The 23,754-nt window shown below is 33.5% G+C and overlaps 1 protein-coding gene and 1 non-coding gene across 3 annotated transcripts in view; both read left to right on the forward strand.

Moving 5' to 3' along the window:
- Positions 1-22,409, forward strand: part of LOC126964638 (uncharacterized) — an 84,707-nt gene extending 62,298 nt beyond the window's left edge. Inside the window, exons 1-2 of one of the 2 annotated variants that reach the window (XM_050807869.1) lie at positions 1,724-1,747; positions 19,030-22,409. In XM_050807869.1, coding sequence (XP_050663826.1) covers positions 19,030-22,230 — 3,201 coding nt within the window. In that variant the 5' untranslated portion in view covers positions 1,724-1,747 and the 3' untranslated portion in view covers positions 22,231-22,409. Of the gene's footprint in view, positions 1-1,723; positions 1,748-19,029 lie in introns of those variants that run through there. The other variant, XM_050807868.1, reaches the window with a different exon arrangement.
- On the forward strand, positions 16,341-16,413 carry Trnak-cuu (transfer RNA lysine (anticodon CUU)). The gene has a single exon. It is a non-coding gene; the product is annotated as a tRNA-Lys (tRNA).
- Positions 22,410-23,754: the final 1,345 nt, after the last annotated feature.

A 23,754-nucleotide genomic window follows, 5' to 3' on the forward strand; every position in this document is an offset into this window, starting at 1 on the left:
TTTGTAATATCTAAATAAAATATTTTTTAAATAAATAATTGAACAACCACATCAGACAAACTAGTTGCATTTAACAGCTTTCCATATTGCTACCAGTTCATAAATCCATAAATATTCATAATTTGCGTGAAATATCACAAGAAAATGTTATCGATTTTAACTTTCCAATAATCCGTTAAAAACTCCAAATTCGTTAACCTCATTGCATACGAAAACGTAACGGAACTTTATATGCATATGCGTGAAACAATGGCATTAAATTTCGTTGTTTGAAAGTGTCTACGTTTGTGAGGTTTGAAGATGGCGGCAGGAATCAGGTCAAATGGCGATTTGAGCATCAAATCTGTGGAACAATGATGTGATGTTAATTATTGTTTGTGAGCTTGTAAAATTATAAGAAATTGGCAGTTGTAAAGACTACCGATAGAAGTAAAAACTTAGAACTTATAGTATTAGATTTTGAAATTTCATCATGTTTAAAAACAATTGAATTATTAATTTCTATTTATTTTTAAAACTTTGTTTCAATAATATTATATTAATCAATAAAAACACTATTTCGACAATGCAATGTATATACACATTGAACTTTTCACTAAATCCATTCAGTTTCACTTATAAGATATACACAGCACTAATGTGTACAATACGTCAGCTGTATAGCTACAGATATACTGCTATAAGCATTTTGGTAGTTTCCAAAAAGTGTCTAAGTATATCTGTATATTTATAATGTTTTATTTATCGCGTGCGCCAGTCATGAGCATGCCGGTGATGCGAGCCCATAAGATTTGACCGGTACGAAAAAGTGCCCAACGCGGCTAAAGAAGTGCAAACATGCAAAATGTAGGTAGGTATATAAACATTCAATTTCGGATCTAAGACTCGGATGTTCATCTGTCCTTCCGATCGTTTTTCGCCGGGATCATTTCAGCCGAAAACGTCCACTTCTGGACAAAGGTCTCCCCAAAAGATTTTCACGAAGATCAGTCCTGTGCTACCCTCATTCAACCCATTACGGTGGTCTTGACCGGATCATCAATCCATCTTGTGGGGGCATACTAACACTGCGTGTTCCAGTACGTGGTCGCCATTCGAAGACTTTGCTGCCCCAACGGCTAACTGTCCATCGAACTATGCCCACTGCCCACTGTCGCTTTAATGTCTTTTGCATAATATTGATAACCACAGCTTTAATCAAAAAGGATGTAAATACTACGTTATAAGAGCCGGGACTGCCTGAGTAATTTAGATTATTATGAAACGTGCAGTGAGATTTGACATGAGTTTGAAATAATAATTACAATATGGTGACGAAGTCTAATCCGGTTAAGTTTGAAAGCGAACAGTTTCTTAAAACGTAGTGGATTTCGGCTATCTCCGTTTTTTACAGGATTATAGCTGTCATCTGTCAATATCATCTGCACATTTCATACAATCGAGTGAATCGCTTTTTTCTTTAAAAGTTGCGCTAGGCTGGCTTTAATAGGGAACCAACTTACACATTTATTTCACAAAAACGTGTGCCTCGGTAAATGTAACGCCGGGAATTCGAATGTGAAAATTAAGAATTAATTAATTCTTTAAACATTTAATTATTATTTGACTTCTAAAGTAATATATATGTTTGATTAATCAATTTATATGTTAATGTTTGGGAAGCAAACAACCACATCTGACATTTTTAATCTAAAGACAATTTCCTTGATCCATTGAATGGGTATTCAAACAGAGAGATCGACGTCATGCAAGTATTTTTTCTATTTCTTTATTTTTATTCTATTTTTGATGTGTTTTGAAAATTTTATTGCGTATGAACATCCGGTTAATAATATTCATATATCACATGTGACTAGATTTTCGGTTTTTGTGCAATATTTTAAAAATTAAATAAATTATTACGTTTATGTTTTGATACTTTTGGGGTCAATTCATTGGTTGTTTTAGCCGTAAGCTGATTATGAAAATATATAGAATCTTTTTATTTATTTATTAAGGCTTACCAACTACAGATACATAATTTAATATATATATTCGAATATGATAAACAATAATATCTGTTACTACTTATATATCTAAATAAAAGTTATGCACAAAGTTTTACTAAACTAAAAAACAAATGCTAGAAATAATTTAGAAAAATAAAAATAATGTATTTACTACTAATCACTTACTTAGCAATTTATATTTAAGCTTTTTAATTACTCCTGTTAGATAATAAAGTTAAATTAAAAAAATATATATTAATTTCATGATCTAATTTAAATATTTTACTATAGTTTACAATATGAGTTGAATGGCAGAGTTTAATCTGTAGTTATTTCTATAACATTTTATATTGGGGAATAAGTACCTACCTACAATTAAATATTAGTACACAAATGCCAATATTTTGAAGAACATCTGAATAGTCTGTGAGGTTGTTAATGAGTTAGTAAAGATTTTATTTTTATTTTTTTCTTATATAACCCTTGTCCGAATTATTTTTCTATTTCTAGATTTTTATTATAAATTCATAAATAAATTTCAGTCACCTTTGGAAAACCTCTCAAAATGTTGCAAACACTAAATAAATACACTGAATGGAACAGTGCAGATATAAATGTTTGCATCGAGTTCATAAAAATAATACTAGGCTTTATACATTTGACTTAACCAAGAGTTAAAATATTTTTGTTTGATGTAATGAACTGTGACGTCATAGTACACAACAATTAATCGCACCAAGTAAGAGAATTTTAATTCAGAATTAGAAGCATTTTTAATTTATTACAAACATAATACTATTTAAAAAGTATGCCACGTTGAATAGTACCGGTGTACAAATTACAATTAATAAATTTTCGTACAATTTTTATCTAGATTAAATGATAAGCATGACTCAACCTGTAAATATTAGGGGTATTTTGGTGATTTTATTTCGCACTGTCTATAAAAAATAGAAATGTAACGATAAAAATGGAGTTTCAACTAAAACTCTGTAGATATATAATTTTTTTTTAAATATAAGATTTATATAAACTGCTACGAAATGGTTTCAATTATGGGCTAGTTCGGTGATTTCTTGGGATAGCGGCCTTAATGGCTTTAAACCCATATTTTGTTGGAGGTCGAATTAATTCTAACATCACGATAAGAAATATAAGTATCTTGCAGTCATGCTGCTTGTAAAAGCATCAGGGACTCAGCATGATCAATTAATAATAATAATAGCATTTAATAACAATCTTTACATAGTTTTCGATTTACATTTAGTTTGCAGTAGACATCGGCACAGATTGTTTTGCTTTCGCATAGGCCTCCCCCAGGCTCTTCCACTGTTCTCGGTCATGACATGATCTGCTCCACGTCACACCAGCGGCATCTTTTAAATCGTCGCTCCATCTACGACTCGGTCTCCCTCTCTGTCTTTTTCCTTCTCTAGGATACCATTCTGTTACTATTTTGGCCCATTTTTCTTGTTTGCCTCGTATTAGGTGTCCCGCCCATTGCCATTTGAGTTTACTAATAGTTTGTGATACGTCTGCAATGTTTGTCCCGCCCTTTCGGTTTTTATTTTCGCTGTCATGTTTTTATAGACATTTGCAATAATTCTTATGTATTTCTTTGGTACTCCTTGGTCAGCTAATGCTTTCCATATCGGTCCATGTTTTAGAGAGTCAAATGCTTTGTTATAGTCAACGAACGCTAGATAATAGGGTAGACCATATTCTTTGTATTTTTCTGTGACCTGTTTTATTGTATGTATGTGATCTATAGTAGAAAACCCGCTTCTAAAACCAGCTTGTTCCTTCGGTTGGTTTTCCTCTAACACGTTCGTGATTCTATCCAATAATATCTTCGAAAACATCTTGTAAAGGTTTGACATGAGGCTAATGGGTCTATAATTGCCAATATCGTCTTTTTTACCTTTTTTGTGAATTAAAGTTATGGTTGATGTTGCCTATTCGAAGGGTATTTGTTCCTTCTTTAGAATCTCGTTAAACAGATTCACTAAGTTATCCAATACAGCGTTCTTTAACCCTTTAAGTAGTTCATTTGAAATTCCATCTTCTCCAGGTGATTTTTGGTTTTTTTGTGTGTCAATCGCTTTTACAACTTCGTTCCTCATTATTAATGGAATCGCTTCTTCTTGTTCTGTATAAAAAAGGTGTTTTATTGAATATATCGTGTCATCCTTGTACAAGTTCTGGAAGAAGATGATGAATTAGCTTTTTTCTTATTATTAATGATGAATGATCAATTAGCTAGTAGTAATAGTCATATGAATTTCTCTATAAAAGCCTCTAGCGGTTACAAAATACTAATAATTATTATGCAAACGTGGTCGAAACGTCATAAAAACTCTTCAAGCAAAGCCGGGGGCGCTACCAGTAGTTATAAATAATTACACAGGGGAACCTACAGCAGTGATTGGAATAATTGATTTCTGTTGCCAAGTGCAACCAACCGTTTTTAATCAAACAAAAACTGACCCTTCTAACGCATGGCTAAACTGCAATGTACTAACATCACCACATAACAGGTATAATACTACCATTTTAGTAGATTTTACCATTTCTACCGTATTTTAAATAATTGTCATTATATTGATTGAAAATTTAAAAACGAACCTTTTCTGATTTACTTCGTTGACTCGGTCTTTCTTAGACCGTTAAAAAAAGTCTTTTATTTATTTATTTAGAAACACCAGCATTTATTTATATTGATGCAATATATATAACAATACAGACTAAATATATTGTATTTAATGTAACAAACAATTACAGGTATCTACTACATGCATGCTTCAATACTTTTCACAAAGTAAATATTAGTTTAAGAGAAACATTTTTTTTTTATGAAAATAAGGGACAAGACGAGCAGGACGTTCAGCTGATGGTAATTGATACGCCCTACCCATAACAATATATGCGAACAAGTATTAATGGTTAAATGATTTGGTATTAAATTATTATTATACATGTCTTTCTGAAGATAAAATTTATTTATTTATTTATTACACTCCTGCTGATTACATTGTTAATCAGAAGATATTGTTTCTAGAAAGACAGAGAGAGTTTATTCATGCTAGAAAAAATCGAAAATGGTAAATTTTTGCAGAATTCCAACATAACGAAGACGATCGCCATATTGTAACAATTAGTCAAAGTATTCATTAAGTTATAATTTAATAATTTGTATATGTATGAAATATTTATTTCCATTACATCATTAAGTAATAATAAAAATCGCTTGTTAAATTAAAAACATCCAACTTTTATAATACAACTCTTCCTTGGCCCATATGTATATAAAAAAGCAAAATTATTGGTTTTAATGAAAACAAATTACATTTCAAACAATTTAAAGTTTTCGCCAACTGTATGCAGTCAAAAGTCCTCACTGCCCATTGTTTTTTTATTTCATCAATTTTGTAGAATTTGGTAGTTTTAATTAATCTCGACTAGATCACAAATAAAATGGCAACCCACAAGAACGCCCCGCGTTGGACACGCGGCAATGAACGCGCGTGCCTTCAACCTTTTGTTTTTGCTGCAGGTTCAATCCTATTAAAATTCCTCTATGTTACATAACAGATAATTTAATAATGATCATCTTTAAATCTATAAATACTAATACTACAAAGAGCTAAGGTTAATAAGTTTTATGGTTTGTTAGTCATGAGTAACTTCCGAAACTAAAAAACTTATGTATGCACGCAAGAAGTTATACTTCTTTGGCTTAACGAAGCAAAAATCATTAAAATCATTTATTCCTCGCGCTATTCTACGTTTTTAGAAAGAACAATTTTGTAAAAACTCTTCCAAAGATGGCTTTGACAGTTAATTATTAAATAATGAATACGGCTGTATGGGTTTGAACCCTTTGCCTGTCCTAATAATGGACTAAGAAACCAAAAAAAATAACGAATAACGCAAACGTCAGAAAATTTTAGGAACCAACTTAAACTTGTTACGTTTGTGTTACAGTGATGCGCGCTCATCTAAAAATTTCACTCTCATCATTTTTTCATAACGTGACTTAAGAAGTATAACTTCAATAATACTAAAATACCCAAATTCATAAGTTATTCCACTGCTAGAATGTTACGTTACCGTGTGTGATATGGATATATACTCGTATGTAGTATTAGCTTTGGTAACGTATAGGGTTCATACTGATAAAATAACGTGATAAATGGTTATTTATTAGGCGATATATTGAAGAAAAAGTAATTATAGAGTAAGTTTTGTGATGCGAGAAGACACTTTCAACAAGATTTCACATAGCGTCGCGTTAGATTATCATCTATAGATTTGCATTAGCATTACGCTGCGATTCCAAAGTGGACTGTATTTAGAGCCTCGTTTTCGTCTGATGTAGTGTTATCTTCTACAAGGCATAAAAAGGCATTTATTTTCTCAAAATTGATTCCTTAAGAATTCTTATTAATGTCATTTCTAATATACTAGACACTAGTACCGCTTCGGAAACAAATGGCGCTCTGAGAGAGAAGAAGGGTGCAAGAAATCTCCCACAATTCTTTTTTGCGCTCCTTTTAATAAAATATATAATATTTTACTGTCATTGCTATTACTATAAAATAGTTATATTCTAATCATTCAGCTGTGGAGTATTAGGATTTACGGCATAGCCATTTTCTAATAAAACATTTAAATTGATTTATAGATAATGCCTGAACTTTGCTGGGACATTATTATAAAAGTGTATACATTTACCCTTAAAACTATAATGTATCTTATACTCTTCATATAGTTTAAATTTTGATGCCCTTCCTTCTATTAAACATATCGTTGTATGCCAGTTATTTCAAGGCCTACGTAGTATAAACTGCGAATAAAAGTGATTAAATACAGAGAAAGTCACATAAAGCACAAAAGAACAAGAAAAACCATGCGATACATTCCACAAACACAATAGATTCGAAGGTAGAGCTTGCATCACTCGCCCCTCTGAGTGCGGCAAATGCCAGGCTTAAGAGATATTCAAATTCAAATGTTATGTAACGGTAATTTTCTGTTAACGAATAATACCTATAATTTCATAAAATTATAATAAACTGGCCGACCCGACAGACGTTGTCCTGTACACACGTGTTAAATTAGAAAAAATCGGTCCAGTTGTTGGGAGGAGATCACTAACAAACATAGGAGAATTATCTAAACAAATCTCAAATTCTCTGGAACACTGTAAAAAATCATCAAAATCCAGCCATTTAGGTGGTAGATCAATTGTGAATCTACACCATACTCGAATCCCATTGAACACACACAGAAAATTTCATTCAAATCGGTCCAGCCACTTAGGAGGAGTTCACTGTCAACACACGTACAGAAGAATTATAAATATATAAAGATACACAATTCATGTATCATCAGGGTAACTTCGAATATAGTGTAAGTCCAGATATAGGGTAAATTCGGATATAGGTTAAGTCCGGATAAGTCAACGTTATGTTTTAATTTGTATCACCGTGTATATTCGAAATTATTCAAATTCATAATTGTCGTCATTAGACCTACGTGAATAGGTTTTGTTTAAGAATTAAACAAAACATAATTAAACAGTTGACAACCAATCATTACCGTTAAAACTGGATTATTTATGTACACACCGTACAAATATTTATTGCTTGTGGCCTACGTAATTGAATAATGAAGTTGGCTAAATTGTACTGACACTTCTGCAAAAGCCACAATAACGAGAATAGAATAATATTGAACTGTTGGCTTTCATATGACCTGTCTGTCTTTATTTTAACGTGTAACATAAGTAAGTTAAGTAATGTAAATTTATGTAAGTTAGACTTTATTCTTATAGAATTCACAGATTTGTGGTATAAAATGATATAGTCATCCAGAAGGTTCTTTGTCGCTCTTAACATACCAACTATTTTAGAGCCAAATGGCCCCTCGCGATGGCAAGCGTCCTGATGGAATAGCCCTAGTGGCTTGGGCACGGGGTTGACACTCTGGTTCCTTCTCATGTCCAAGCTACTACAGTTGGTGCTGGGGCTGCTGCTTCGACTACCAAAGACAACAAAAATGTCGCAAATATTTTGGTCTTAGTGAGTCTTACAACTTTGTGCCGTTTGGTGTCGAAACTAAGGCTGACAACTATAGAACGTACATAGACTCTGCTCAGACTTAACTTACGTACAACTTAGCTGATTGTAAGCTTGACATAATATACGTTTTTATAGTCATTTAACAGCTGAAATTATGCTGAGACAGCCCAATGCAAAAGTCACGTGCGCACGTTTTATCACACTCAGCTAAGTCTTATATAAATAAAGTCTGAGAAAGGATAAATATGCTCTATTTATCCTTATATCAGCCTTAGACCGCGGGACCCAGAGGAGCGGAGATTGTACAAAGTTATGGAGCAGTGATTGGTGAAAAAATGAAGAACACACGAACATAGTGTAATAAGAATATTACTTATAGACACTTTCTTAATTTTACTCTACTTAGTAAACAAAGTTAAAATTAAATTGCTTATTAGCCTAAGGTTAGATTGTGATTTTTGACACTTTATCGCATAGTATTACATACTCGTAGTATTCGGCTATTTAAGGCTGGGGACCGAGCCAACGGCCTTTAAGAATCGAGCGGAGCTAGGTTACCTCTCTCGTACAAGATCGCCATAGTTTTAATTCAGAATTATAAACATTTTCTAATTTATCACAAACAAAATACAATTTTCTTTACTAAATAACAAAACTATGTCATGTAAAACAGTAATGGTGTACAATTAATAAATTTTCGTACAATTTTTATGAATGATTAGCGTGGTTCCAACTGTAAAACTTAGGGGTATTTTGGTGATTTTTTGGGATAGCGGCCTAAAATAAATTTTTGTATTTTATAGCATCTAACGATTGAATAAAGTTTATTTAACTTTGACTTTACACGGTTGGCATATTATTTTAAGTTCGTACAATTTTACAAAAGCGAAACTTACAAAGTGCTCCAAATACCTCTAGAGAACACTATTGCACGATGTTGGAGCCGTGTACGTTATAAATCTACAAATCATCATGATTAATAATTCACACAAACATGAACTAATCACTTTCGTTATTGACAATCACAATCAGGTCACATTATATTGACTTTCCATATCGATTGAAGAGGTGATACGCCACGCGAATTATCGTGAAAGTTTTGTTTATCGACTTCATTAATAGTTGCAAACACAGTTGGCCCACTATTGCCGATTGGGTTTTATTATTCACCTTCAAATGTGAAGACATTATTTATCTGTGAAGGAAACATCTGTTTAAAAATATGTATTTTAACTCGCCCACAAGTACAGACTGTGTTATTACAAAGAGTTAAGAATGTTCTGAAAATTAAATCAAGTATTAAAAAAAAGTTCTATTACAAATCTGTGTCTTTCTGTTTTTTTTTATGATAATAGGGACGAGACGAGCAGGATGTTTAGCTGATGGTAATTGATACCCTGCCCATAACAATGAAGTGCCGCTCAGGATTCTTGAGAAACCCAAAAGTCTGAACGGCACTACAATTGCGCTCGTCACCTTGAGACATAAGATGTTAAGGCTCATTTGCCCAGTAATTTCACTAGGTACGGCGCCCTTCAGACCGAAACACAGTAATGTTTATAGATAACTGCTTCACGACAGAAATAGGCGCCGTTTTGGTATCAGTATAATCTAGCCGGCAGCCTCCCACTGGTAAAACTATTGCTTAGCGTTCAACAATCTTTAGACATTGCTTATATTTAACCACAAGTCGAAGCTTGTCTAAGGTGTGTCTAACAGATAGATCATATTCATACGGAAGTTTTAGATTATATGATGACAGGTAGATGACAGCTGTCAAAAATTGCGTTCCGTTTCATTAATTGTTCCTGTATACTTGAGTTTATGTTGTGTTTAACGACGTTTTAGTTAAACACAAACACACTGTTTTGTAATAGAAAAAGATAAACTCCATGTTAGACGTCATTATTGTTAGATCACTGAGTTGTTATAGTTAGGTCACTGTTTAACAGAACACGTGTATAAACCATGTTTAAATTAATTTTTTGTTATAACACCGCTACTCTTTCGAGCACAGAATGAACAAGTATGCAAAATGGTTGTCGAAAGGGTTAGTGAGGGTATAAATGATCTAACTAGACTTTATTCGTGACTTTGCTCATATCAAACAGAATAATATAAAAATTGCTATACAAAAATAATTGTAGATAATAAAATAGGGCGAAAATTTGAAGTTATATAATATAATAAAAGTAAAAAATATTGTTTAAATAATTAAAATAAGTATTTAGGGGTGGGTCTTTGACTCTTATCATTTAAGGGTATGAAAAATAGATGTTGGCTGATTCTCAGACCTACCCGATATGCACACAAAATTTCATACAAATACGTTCAGCTGTTTCGGAGGAATTTGTAACAAACACCGGGACACGAGAATTTTATATATTAGATTAAGAAAATATTTTTACCATTATAAAATACTATAAATATAAAGATCCTGTTTCAATTTTGATCGCTTATTACATATTATCTAGTTTTGTCACAGAATATTTTATCATATTATGTACTTCGTAGATCTAAATTTTTGTTTAAAATTTTTATAACAATTTTCTTTTAATGTCCTATAGGGTCCTCTTTAAAGCTGCCAACACTCCTGTGATTCCTTTGATGTTGCAAGTGGCGGTGATCTCTTAACAATTACATAAATAAAACTGAAAACAAAATTTTATGAACGATGCGAGACTCGAACCCGCGACCTCTCGCGTTCCGTGCGAGCGCTCTTTCCAACTGAGCCATCTGATCAAAATGATCTGATCAAAATCTTGTATGCTTTGTTCAACTCTCAGGTTGTGACTTCATTTATAGGATCTACTTTACAGTTGATAACCTGGTCAACCCCAATATTTGCATATTCGGAAATTGACTTGAGATGTCGCTCTTGCAAATCCAAACAATTTGTTATGTTTTAAAGTGATAACCCTCATTTCTGGGATTAATTACACATTTGCTTTCAGTTTTATTTGTGTAATTAATCCTAGAAGTGAGGGTTATCACTTTAAACCATAACAAATCACTTAACAATTGTTTCCCCCCCCACTCCCATAACAACGGTCATTTATCCCCACACCCAACTTATTCTCATTTTCCATCAACATTCCATAAATAGCTCCCGTAGGCGGATTGTGACCTAGAATTTCGTCATAACTTTCTTCACTTATCAGAATGTCTGTCGCATTATCATGCTAATGTTTGCCCTTCACGGCGCATCAACAGTGACAGCGAGTTGGCCCTTTACCACTTTCTTCAATCGACCCACTGACATCTGCCCTGAGGCACAATGCACTAGTATCGCACTACAGGTATTCGGAGGTTTCTCTTGGCTTCACTAAAATACCTTATACTATTTTACATAGATTGAAGTACTTTTTTAATTATTCATTTATTTATTGGAACACCAACAACATAAATGTACTACACGGCCTCATTATCTGTGGACCTCGCTGGAACGTGAAGCCCCCTCCCTTAACCCTTTCACCCCCTCGCGCTCGTCCTGTTGTGTCACTACGGTTTGCAGTTTCAGTACCGTTAGGCACATGTCGTGATATTTTCGTACATTGTTTTTGAAGTTTTCATTGTTTTGACTTTTATTTTTAATAAGTAGTTCTTACAAAACCTTAACATTAATCTAAAATTCTGAAAAAATAAATCGTAGTTTATTATTAATATCCTAGTGATGCTTATTTTGCGCACCGTACCAAAGCGACAATGTGACGTCATTGACGTCAGCTCTAGAGATAATGTAAGTGGGTTGTATAATTATTCGTTTAAGATATACCGATATTTAGTTGCCTATAATTCATATAAGTAGTTACCTAAGTCTTATTTGCCAAGGTGATTCACAACAATAAATAACCTTATTGAAAACCAGTGTGTGATCTGAGAAGGTCCTACCCGGTGCCTTTACCGTGACCTCAGCATCAAGTCTGAATCACCGATTCAGCAGTGACAATGTCCCCAGAGAAGGTCGCTTGACCGAAAGTAAAGGTTTCTATTACGTCATCGCAGATCATACATGGTTAGCGTATGCATTCTCTTTTGTACGACCGAAGCTGCGTTGACAATTTTACTAGTCTGTACTCAATGTTAACGCCTGTCAACTTAGATAATTTATACGTCTCGATAGACTGGGACAGCATCTCATATGAGAGAAAAGTTGAAAAAGTGTCCAGCTTAAGCTGTAAAAAACAGTTCAAAAAGCTTCCACAGTGGCGCTAGTGTAGGCACAGGGTATGATATGAAGCATGGTGAATGTATAAACGAATTGAAGTATGCCGAGTTAAAGAATTTAATATTATTGTCGACTAATTTAGTTAATTATTGAACATTTCATCAACTTACGTTGTACAAAATAATGTAGTAACTATAACCTTAAAGAATTATTATAGGGAAACGTTCACCTAGAGTGATTATAATTATTTTATATTTGGCGCTTCTTTTAAGATTTACCCTGATGCGACTGTAGCGCCACCCTAATTTAATGCATTTTGACGGACACTTTTTCATATACACAGATGATTCTCCTTACCTCTAATCAAAAACAAACAATTAAGATCACATGGTAACGGTAATGAAACTGCAAACAGTACTAACGCAACAGGACGAGCGCGAGGGGGTGAAAGGGGAACAGGAGGGGGCTTCACGTTCTAGCGAGGTGCAGAGATAATGTGGACATATCACCAACCATCAGTTGAAAGTCTTATTCGTATCGTCACTTCTTTCATTAACAGAACATTTCGCAGAAATATTGCTATGTAAAGACGACACGTTTTAAGTTTAATTAGTTGGGAAAGTATACAAATATCACACATAACTCATCGTACAAGGATAGTCTACGACCAGACGAAGACCTAGAAACCTAACCTCAAGCACTATATTCCAAACATCTTAACATTCTCCACATAGAGATCGAGTCGCTAAAGAAAGCAACCTTGAAATCTCCGCAAGACCACACACTACCGGTTTCGTTAACAGCTTTAAATGTAAAGCTTTGTTCACACTGTCTATACTAAATATAATAATAGTAGTACTAAAATAAATAAAATCAGTTTGCATGACAATGTTGTAACTCAGCCCTTTGATATTATAGACAACTGTTTTTTTCTCTTTATTATTAATTTTTGTCTATATTTTTTTGTATTAATTTACAGTTGATTTTTTTAATTTCCTCGTGTAAGGCATTGAGTATTTGACATTTGAGTATTTTTGTTGCATCACTTTACATTTATTGTAATTGAAACTATTTGTAAAACAATGAAGCTATCGATTTAAAAGAGTGGCAATAAGTTACTTGCTGCTTCTTTTCGTTAAAGCTCAACCTTTTCCCAAGTGGTGCTAAATTTAAAAAGTAAAGAAAACTTTTTACATTCATATGTGCCATTTCCCGAACCTACACGAATAAAGTGATTTTGATTTTATTTATACTAACTAGGCATTCAAAATATAATATAAACTGAAATATTAAGAAATAAATTTTAGAGAGGAATATACCTTATTCATTTTAGTACTAAATATTATTATTACTTACGAGTTTATTATATATTGTATAGATTTAAATACTTTAATGTTATCTACTAGTGTGTACATGGCCTTACTTCAACATATGCAATGGGAATTCCTTTACTAACTCATTTCATTCATTTCCACACATTCCCACTCTATACAGAATAGCTTTATAACATAATAATATGTATGTTAAAATACCGTAACCAGCATTTAATACTAATAATAGCTCAAAGTACTTGGAGCGCATGGACCAAAGTAAGTAGAACATCTTCCCTACTATCCAATATATCAATCCAATGATAGTAAACGAACCATGGTATATCACCAACCACAGATTGCACCATGACCTTAAGAGTGCTATTCCAAGAAATCGCCAAAACAATGTAAGCGTGTATATATAGCTTATATTTTTACAAAAAATATTTATATATATACAGAATATGAGAAGAAAATTCATTTTTTCTATAAATTCCTATTTTTTATAGACAATGCGAAAAACAATTACCAAAATACCAAACTGTTACAGTTGGAGCCATGCTAATCTGTCAATCTAGATAAAAATTGTACGATAATTTATTAATTGTACACCAATACAATTTAACACGACATAGTTTTGTTAGATTAATAAAGAAAATTGTATTTCGTTTTTTAACTTTACTTTAGATAAACCCGGCTACGCTTCATTGTGTGGTTTAGGGATGGTATTGGTGGTATATTCTCCAATTATTATGAGTTTTCTCCCGCTAAGATAAACTAATTGGACACGTGTGGCATGTCGTGGCCAGGGCCGGATTTAAACTTAATGCCGCCCCTGGGCACCGGAAAAAAAACCGCCCCAATACTGGAATTTCACTTAATCTTATAGTTTATATATTTTATTTTAAAAATTGAATTTCTTGAATTATAATTAAACCAAAAATTAATAATTAACAGAATTAATTAATTATATTGAGCAATCTTGATAAAACTAAAAAAAAAAATTTTTTTCACTCTGAAAATTTTGCCGCCCTACAAAATTTGCCGCCCTGGGCACTTGCTCCAACTGCCCCTAGTGTAAATCCACCGCTGGTCGTGGCACCAGACTGAGATCTAGGTATAGACCGTACTTAGACTTTGCTCAGACTTTACTTACGTAAAACTCAACTGAGTGTAAGCTTATTATAATCTTCGATTTCGTTTGTATCGTCACTTGATAGCTGAAATGATGCTGAAGTTAACCAGTGGGAGGCTCCTTTGCACAGGATGCCGGCTAGATTATGGGTAACACAACGGCGCCTATTTCTGCCGTAAAGCAATAATGTGTAAGCATTATTGTGATTCGATCTGAAGGGCACCGAGCTAGAGAAATTACTAGGCAAATGAGAAACATCTTATGTCTCCAGGTGACGAGACGACTCTATAGATATCAGCGGAAGACTTCTACGACATTTAGATCTAGATCTCACCCTTAGTCGAGTACCAGAATTCGGCGCAAAGAGTAACATAATCGAGGCGAGTCAACATCTCCTGAGGGTGCCTCGTGTACAGGCGAAAAACGTGTCGAATTGGTTCGACAAATCTTAAGGGAGTTAATACTCAACAAAACTCATTACATTTGGATAATTTTGGTTTTACGCGAAATAACGTCTGATTCATTTTTTTGTTCAGGCACAGATTCTATGCAATAAGTGAATCTTGAATCCGCTTTTTAATAAATAAATAAATATTGATATACTTTAACACAAATTATCTTGGCCCAAACTAGGCATATAGCCTGTACTATGGGTACAAGACAACGATATATTTAATAAAATATACTCATAAACACCCAAACTCGGAAACAATCATCCACATTCATCATATAAATGTTTGCACCTACGGAGATTCGAACCCGGGACCTCAGTAGGAAGGGTCACTAACGACTGGGCTATATGGGTTGTCAATAACTATAATATAATATGTATTTCACTTAATTACTTTTTTATGAATAAAAATATTTGAATTTGAATTATTTTGTACACTATATAGATGTCAGTCGACGCTATCCGAGCCAAATTCTTACTTATAACCGTGTCAGTAATTCGCTTTACTTATCTGAGCGTGAAATTGTTTTGTTGTAAGTCTGTGCTGTGGGTTATTAACACTTACGTATTATATCTAATATATAAAATTCTCGGTCATGGTGTTAAACATTGAACTCCTCCGAAACGGCTTGACCGATTCTCATGAAATTTTGAGTGCATATTGGGTAGGTCTGAGAATCGTACAACATCTATTTTTCATCCCCCTAAATGTTAAGGGTGGTCCACACGATTTTTTTTTATTTTTTATTTTTTTGACATTTTTTTTAAATTTGTTTGATTATGTCAGCATTAAAAAATACATACAACTTCAAATTTTCACCCATCTACTTTCAACAGTTACTTTTGTATCGCGATTTTAATATCGGCAATACAACGTTTGCTGGGTCAGCTAGTAATAACATAAATTTTGGCACAGAATAAAGAGTACATACCTTATAGTCTAATACTAATAGTACACATAGGTTTATAATTATATCTACTATTATTCCCCTGGATTCAAAAGTACTATTAACACATTATATAATTGTAATTAATTTACATTCGAATCCCAGTATTATCGTTGATGTCTTATAAATTTCATGTTAATTACGTCATTACAAGATACTGTGAGATATAAATAATTCAAACACGTCAATGTTCTATTCTTCCCCTTGAATACTACATTTTTTAATAAAACGATTTATACTTTCAACCAGGATACATAAGCCCGGCTAGCTCAGTCGGTAGAGCATGAGACTCTTAATCTCAGGGTCGTGGGTTCGAGCCCCACGTTGGGCGACCACTTTTTTTATTTTTAATACAATTTAATTTTAATAAAATGGTTTAATTTCTATCAAATTATAATATTTGATTTTCGAAATTTAACAATTTGAATGTTTCAATAAAATTCACAGTGCATAAAAATTTTTGTTCATTTATTATTCTAATAGACAAAAGATCAGAATTCCTTAAAATAATCAAAAACATTATTTGTAAACGAAAAATAAAAATTTATTAAAAATATTTTATTTTTATGTTTTATTCATTTATTTTTTATACTACATTACAATACAGTTTATTCATAATATTAAGTTTATTAGGACATCTTACTAGTGTTCCACTAGTAGGTAATGAATTTCCTGTATGCTAAAATAAATGCGATCGAATGCCCATTACACATAAAGTGTTCGAATCTTGTCACCTATCATCTGTTGACCCTCATTCTGATCCATAGACGGCCGAAAAAAAAACAAACCAATGATGTATTATTATTTAAAAAAATCCAACTGGTCTGAAAATATAGATTCGGTCGAAAACGATTTCGTGATATTTAATTTCTAATTTTTAAAGTGTCTTTTTAAATTAATATTACTATATGTAATAAAATATTTTTCTTATAATATAACGATGTTACTTACTACGTGGAATTAAATTATTAAAAAAGAATTCATGTTTAAACTTTAAAAAAGTGTGTATGCATGGTCTCTGTTGTTGGTATTTAATTTTAATTCAAATAATCTCATACCAGGATTCGAAGAAGCAAGATATATCGCTTTCACGACTGCATTTCACTCTTGTTTATCCAGAAGGTTATATATTATAGCTCTAAGATCCGGGTTTATGTGTCCGTCATAGTCTTATTAGTTCGTCACAGATAATCGAGTTACAGCTTACGACGCTATCAAATGTCACTACTGTTAATAATAATTTATACTCTTTGACAGTTCTGCACATCTATGCGATGGTTTGATGTGTTTTATTGTGCTTTTTTTTATTTTAACACACAGCTTGGTTAAAGAATTAGGTTACATTCGTAGTCAATGCCAGGTTTATGGCCACTTCCTGTCCTTTGCTTTCCCGGGGCATAAAAAGAATAGGGAAGTCCGGAAGGCTACTCTGCACAGGATGCCGGCTAGATTATGGTCACCACATCGGCGCCTATTTCTGCCGTAAAGCAGTAATGTGTAAGCATTATTGTGTTTCGGTCTTAAGAGCGCCGTAGCTAGAAATTACTGGGCAAAGGAGACTTGACAACTTATGTTTCAAGGTGACGAGCGCAATTGTAGTGCCGCTAAGAATTAGCTCAGAATTAGAAGTTGAACGTCAGATAGTCATTAAAAAAATATTGCTTAATAATGAGGTGGATCATTGGTGTAATATTTTATTTTAATAACGTTTTTGTGACTTATTTATTTTAGGTGAAATGCAAAATATATTTTGTACAAAACATAAAGAATCATTTTTACATCCTTACACATATTATATTTATGAAAGTAAGTTTCCATTTTCACGGTATACGAACACAAAGATTTCCATTCAAATTTACATATATTAAGTACCTATATTATGGGTATAAACGCTCAGTATGTAGATATTTCTTTTTCTGATCTTAAGGAAATAAAAACATTTGCGGCTTAAGTACTGTAGGTATAATGTTATTCTTATCATATGAAAAAACACTTTACCAACTCATTGCGAGCATTTTCGAGAAGGTTTTTTTTTATGCCAATACGGGACGTGATGAGCAGTACGTTCAGCTGATGGTAATTGATACACCCTGCTAATAACAATGCAGTGCCGCTCAGGATTCTTGAAAAACGCAAAAACTCTAAGTGGCACTACAAATTGCGCTGAACACTCATCTCATTTACCCAGTAATTTCACTAGCTACAGCGCCCTTTAGACCGAAACACAGTAATGCTTACACTTATCTACTTCACGACAGAAACAGGCGCCGTTGCGGTACCCATAATCTAGCCGGTATCCTGTTGAAAGGAGCCTCTCACTGGTAAAGGTTACAGGCATATTCAAAATCAAGGTTAAATAAACAATAAAAGAGAGCTGCAGATAACTGTGAATTGAGTATATTGCCATTAAGTCGTTAGAAAAGAGATTACCCCGCGAGAAGAACAAAAAAAAAACAATTAAATCGTTAAATATCTGAAAATGAATATTAATATATACGAGAGTAGATGAAAATTAACATTAAAATCTCTGGAATACAACCAGTTCTCCTTATCTGATAAGCGCAACCGATAGATAGGTATCTCATTACGACACAACAATTAAAAACACCGCGTCACTGCGATAGTAAACAATTTCCGCTTTCAACATTGCATGACACCTCTCATTAAAGTTTGACCTCTATCGAGCACTCTTTGGACTTTGATCGCATAAACAATAACATCATTAGATCTAATTCATATTATTCAATACAATACAATACTTCATTCGCAACACATGTTCATAATATTAATTTGTACAAAAACGTGCAGCTATCGTTCTTGACATTTCTACCTTGTAAGTCTATTGAAAAGTACGGCTTCAATACTGATCTTATCCAATTGACATTTAATTATGTTACGAGTGACTTGAAATGAAACGGATTATTAACTGGTTGTTCATTCTTTTCAGATGGATAGCAGCTCTGAAGCGATGGAGCTCCGGCGGGAGTTAGACGCTGTTAAAAGCGCATTGCAGAAGCAGTCGGAGTCGGTTTTGAAGCAGAAGCATCAGTTAGTAGAAGCTGGACAGGCTCTCGTAGCTCGGGACAAACAAGCTGTGCAAGAAAGGCGCCTCAGACAAGACCAGCTTGCTCTTGTTTTAAGATCACTAGTCCTACTAGAGTCACGTTTAACTCGAGAGCAGAAACAAATCCACGTTTCTCTTAAACAGAAAGATAAAATAATTAAGTCTCAACAGGAGGAAATATTGAAGCTTAAAACCAGGAAATCATATTGCAGCAATTGTCAACAGTTACTAGGTTTCACAAGTGAACAGACTAATATTGAAACTGATCCAGAATTTCAAAGCCTAGAAAGTACAGACTCAAGATTTCCACATGCTTTCGTAAGAAGCAGTAGTTATCGTGAACGAAAGTCACCCCCTGTTTTTCAAAAGAACACTAGACTGAGTAAGAGCTTCCAACTGCCGAAAAATGATACAATTTATTGTAATACCAGCTCAAGCGAAGAAGGAAATAACGGAAACGTTTGTGGTAAAGGAACTTTTATAAAGAACAAACAAGCTTTTGTTCGAAGGGACGTATTGAGACGATCAAGAAAATATTCGGGCAGAAGAAACAGTAGTATCAAAATTTCCGACCAACAAAAAATCTACAGGCATCAAGCGAATAATAGTAGTAGTGCCGATGATTGCGCCGCCATGAGCTATCAGGTAAATCGTGACGATGTTGATCTAACTGCAAACCAAATTGCTAATGATATAAGAATAGCTTCTATCAAAATTGACCAACTTATATGCGAAGCTAATAAAAAGGAAAGAGAAGATATTCTCAGTGACTCAGAAAAAACATATGCAACTAAAATTGAGAGGCTTCATGGGATTAAGAGGCATGCCTCAGATGATATAAAAGCTAATAGGACCCTATTTTTGAACAATGTCCTAAATGAAAAAAATGATGAAAAACCTTGGTACTGCAATGTCAGCGATCAGGAACAAGACATCGATTGTATGGACCAAAGATTACCACAAAAAACGAAGCCGTGTGATGACGTCCTGATAGCAGGACTTAACAGCGGTATCATCAACGCTGAAATAATTTCAGCCAAAAATGAAGTTCTCTGCAATAACGTTATATTAAATGGTATAGTAGATACTAGATTTGACGACAAAAACAATAATATTCCATCAAAATCAATTCAAATTGAACATATAAATGATATCAATGAGAATTGGTACGCAAGTACTAGTGATGCTGAAGAGGCTCCTCCCAATGAGATATATAAAAATAATCCTGTATTGGAATGTGTTAATCAAATTTTATTACAAAATTCATTAGATGATAGCAGCAATGATAACTCTAAGTCTAGCGAAGCTCCTACTCCTAGTCCAAAAGCGACAACGAAAAGAGTTCAATTTTCGACGTTGAATAGTATTTCTTATGATGAAAAAGTTAGACCATCCACTAATAACAATACGCTACCTCGGGCAGACAAAAGAGCAAACAAAATAGTTAAATTCAGTTTAGAAACTGCATCAGAACATAGCTACGAGGTACCCAATACAGCTCAAGGTTTTCAGTATGAGATTCAAAGTATTTATAGTAATGAATATGAACCTATCATAACCAGATCAACGGAGCAAAGGTCTATGTCATTGCCGCATATTATGGAACAATTTGATAACAAAACTAGTGTTCCGAAAATTAAGGGATCTATTGTTAAAAACATCGCTGCCAATATTGAAAGTCGAAACACAAACAACAGTTTTGAATTTAGATCTGAAAACAACCGTGGATCCATGAAAATATTTAATAAAAGAAAAGTGCCCCGAACTCCTCCAGCTCTGCCACCTAAGCCGAAGAATTTATCGGCCAAATTGAAAGCTGAAAATACTGTCAAAAGCCTGGCAGAAAGTTTAGACTCTGAAGCCGTTGCGGCTAATCAACGGGTTGCAGATGTTAAGATGAGAAACCTGGGTAACACGGCAACACCGAAGAACGTTGAACCGGACTACTGCTCCATTTCAGAGATAAATGTTCCAGTAGTCAATAACAGTAAGAGAGACTTACTACTCACGCAGCCAACGGTCGAAATTCATAATGAGCAATACAATACACACACAGCAAACCACAGAAATAATATTGCAAAAGTTGTGTCTCTACCAAGAATTCAAAACAAAATCAGTGACATTGATATACCTAAGCTCCCACAGGTAACCGAAATAATAATTCCAGATGACGATGAAAAACCTGAGGATGATCACCGATCGTTTCAAACAGCCAATAATCATCATTATCTGGTTAATTTCAACATTCAACCTAAAATCGAAACTCGTGCTTCGATTCAGATGGGCAACACTGTATCTTCCATTCTTTCGGAGATTAATAAAGGTGTGAAGACTAACGGTAAACAAATAAATTTAACAGAATTAGACAATCAATTCAACAATGTTATTGAAAAACCTCAGAAACGCAACGTGGAGCATAAAGCGGAATACTTTGACGATATAGATAAATTTGATTTATCACAAAACTTCGAAGAGTTCAAAATAGATGATGAACTTGGCAGTATAGTTGCTGAGGAATATCGCATAAGTTCAGGTAGCAGCGATGGTTCTATATCTGATGCTGTAATAGAGCACATTATAACTTTACCGAATAAACAAAATGAAGAAAATGATGAGGCAAATATAGTAAAGGAAAATAATAAATTTCAGGAATCCAATGAGGCTATAAATACTGGTCTTCCAAAAAACGCTAAGCTTTCAAATAAGCCTGATCTCCTATCTAATATAGAGAACTTAGAGACTGAATCAGTTAGAAATTCTGACATTGAATCGAGCAACTCTTCGGGTAGTAACAGTGGATCGTACAACACTGTAAAATGCGAACCAAGAATGATAGTTTCATCAGAAAGCAACATGAAAACGAGGGGAGCTTTCGATTTCTTCCTTGAGACATCTGGTCTTAGTACTAAGTCAATATTTTCGCCGAACAAAAACTATCTAGGTATGAGGCCGCCGAGTGCAAATCACAAAAACGTACTGAAGCCAAAAGACGTAAAAATGCGCGTCAAAAATACCATCACAACGAATAAAATCAACGAAAAATCAATGACGACTGCTATCAAATATTTCGAGCCTTATGTGTAACTTTATATTTAGTATAATATATGTTAAGTACTTAACGTTAGGCTAAACTAATTATTATTTATTGTAAAAATGAACTTGCCTGCATAATATTAGTGTAATTAATGTTTCAACCTTTATTTTGTAAATATACAATGTTCACTTATTATTTGAAAATATAATACATCTATCTGTTAAATAAATCACTTGTTTTATTCTCCAACTATTTTATGAATTATATTCTCCATAAAGTCAAAGTCATTGCTCCTAACGGACGAGGTGCGGCTCACTTGAGTGTAGGTGATTACTGCTCCTCATTCAACAAGAATTTTTATCCTCATGGTACTTGTTTAAAAACTTAGGAAGCAACTTGCATTCAGCACCACAGTAATAGTGAAAGGTAACAAGTCGTCTTGTCAGAAAATAATATAATTGAATTGGCTTCACAATAGCTAGATTCATTAAAAGGCTATTTATAAAATATATCCTAGAAGACTTGTATTTGTTGAAGACTTTATATTTAGTATTTGTAATTACTGGATGCAACTTCTTATTGTGACAAGACCATCATGTTCATCAAGCATCCCTTACACAAATAATGAGTTCAGGCTCTAAACATTTATGCATCCAATATACGAGAATTTCTATTTATGCAGTTAATTCTTTATTACTTTTTATGAAATAATTTATATTATTTAAACACGACTCATATAATTATTGGATCCTGCATCCAACCTTACACACTTACGAACTTATTTGTTATGTATTGTTACAATTGTAAAATACTCTATTTGATTGAAAAGAGTGGCCGTTGATTTTTTTTTATATCTTCTTCTCATGAGCTCAACTTTTCACGAACATATGATAAATTCAGTAATTTAAAAGAGATATTTATAGTGACGATTCAAATTGTTTAAGCATAATTGAATTTTGAAGTTTATTTGACTTTGACTTTGACTTCGCCACTCTGATACCACGGTAGGTATTTTTAAAGCAAGAAAATTCTGAAGAAAAGCTGGTCTTTCGGATCCGCTGACAAATGACTTCCTCTATGTAATAATATATCTATGTAGTGTCTACTACAAAAATATTTAAACATTTGCTGAGCTTGATTTATGACTGCTAAACTTTTAAGGAATGGACCCTAGCCGAAAAATGGCTCTAAAACAGTGCCAAAACAACGAAAGAACTGAGAATTATGTTTTTTGAATACGAGGTTTTAGGGCGAAATAAAACTAAACATATTGTACAAATACCGTGATACCTCAAATGAAAGTTGACTGGACATACACTAAGGAGGGTAAAACCAAATGATAGTAAGCTACTAATAAGGTACCTATTATTGAGATGTGAATGCCGCGACAAATGGTGGGAAGAGTGAAATTTGTAATATGGCTGGAACAGGTCAGTCCTCCTGAAAACGTGAACTGGAAAGGTCACGAAACGTCGGGTTAGCTAAAATAATAATAAAAATGTAACTTTTACGCTACGCTAAAAACACAGTTACACGCGTTTCAATCCTTTGAAAAGTGTTTTATATGGAATAAG

This window comes from Leptidea sinapis, chromosome 5 (genome assembly GCF_905404315.1).
Source record: "Leptidea sinapis chromosome 5, ilLepSina1.1, whole genome shotgun sequence".
Taxonomy (NCBI): Eukaryota; Metazoa; Arthropoda; class Insecta; order Lepidoptera; family Pieridae; genus Leptidea; species Leptidea sinapis.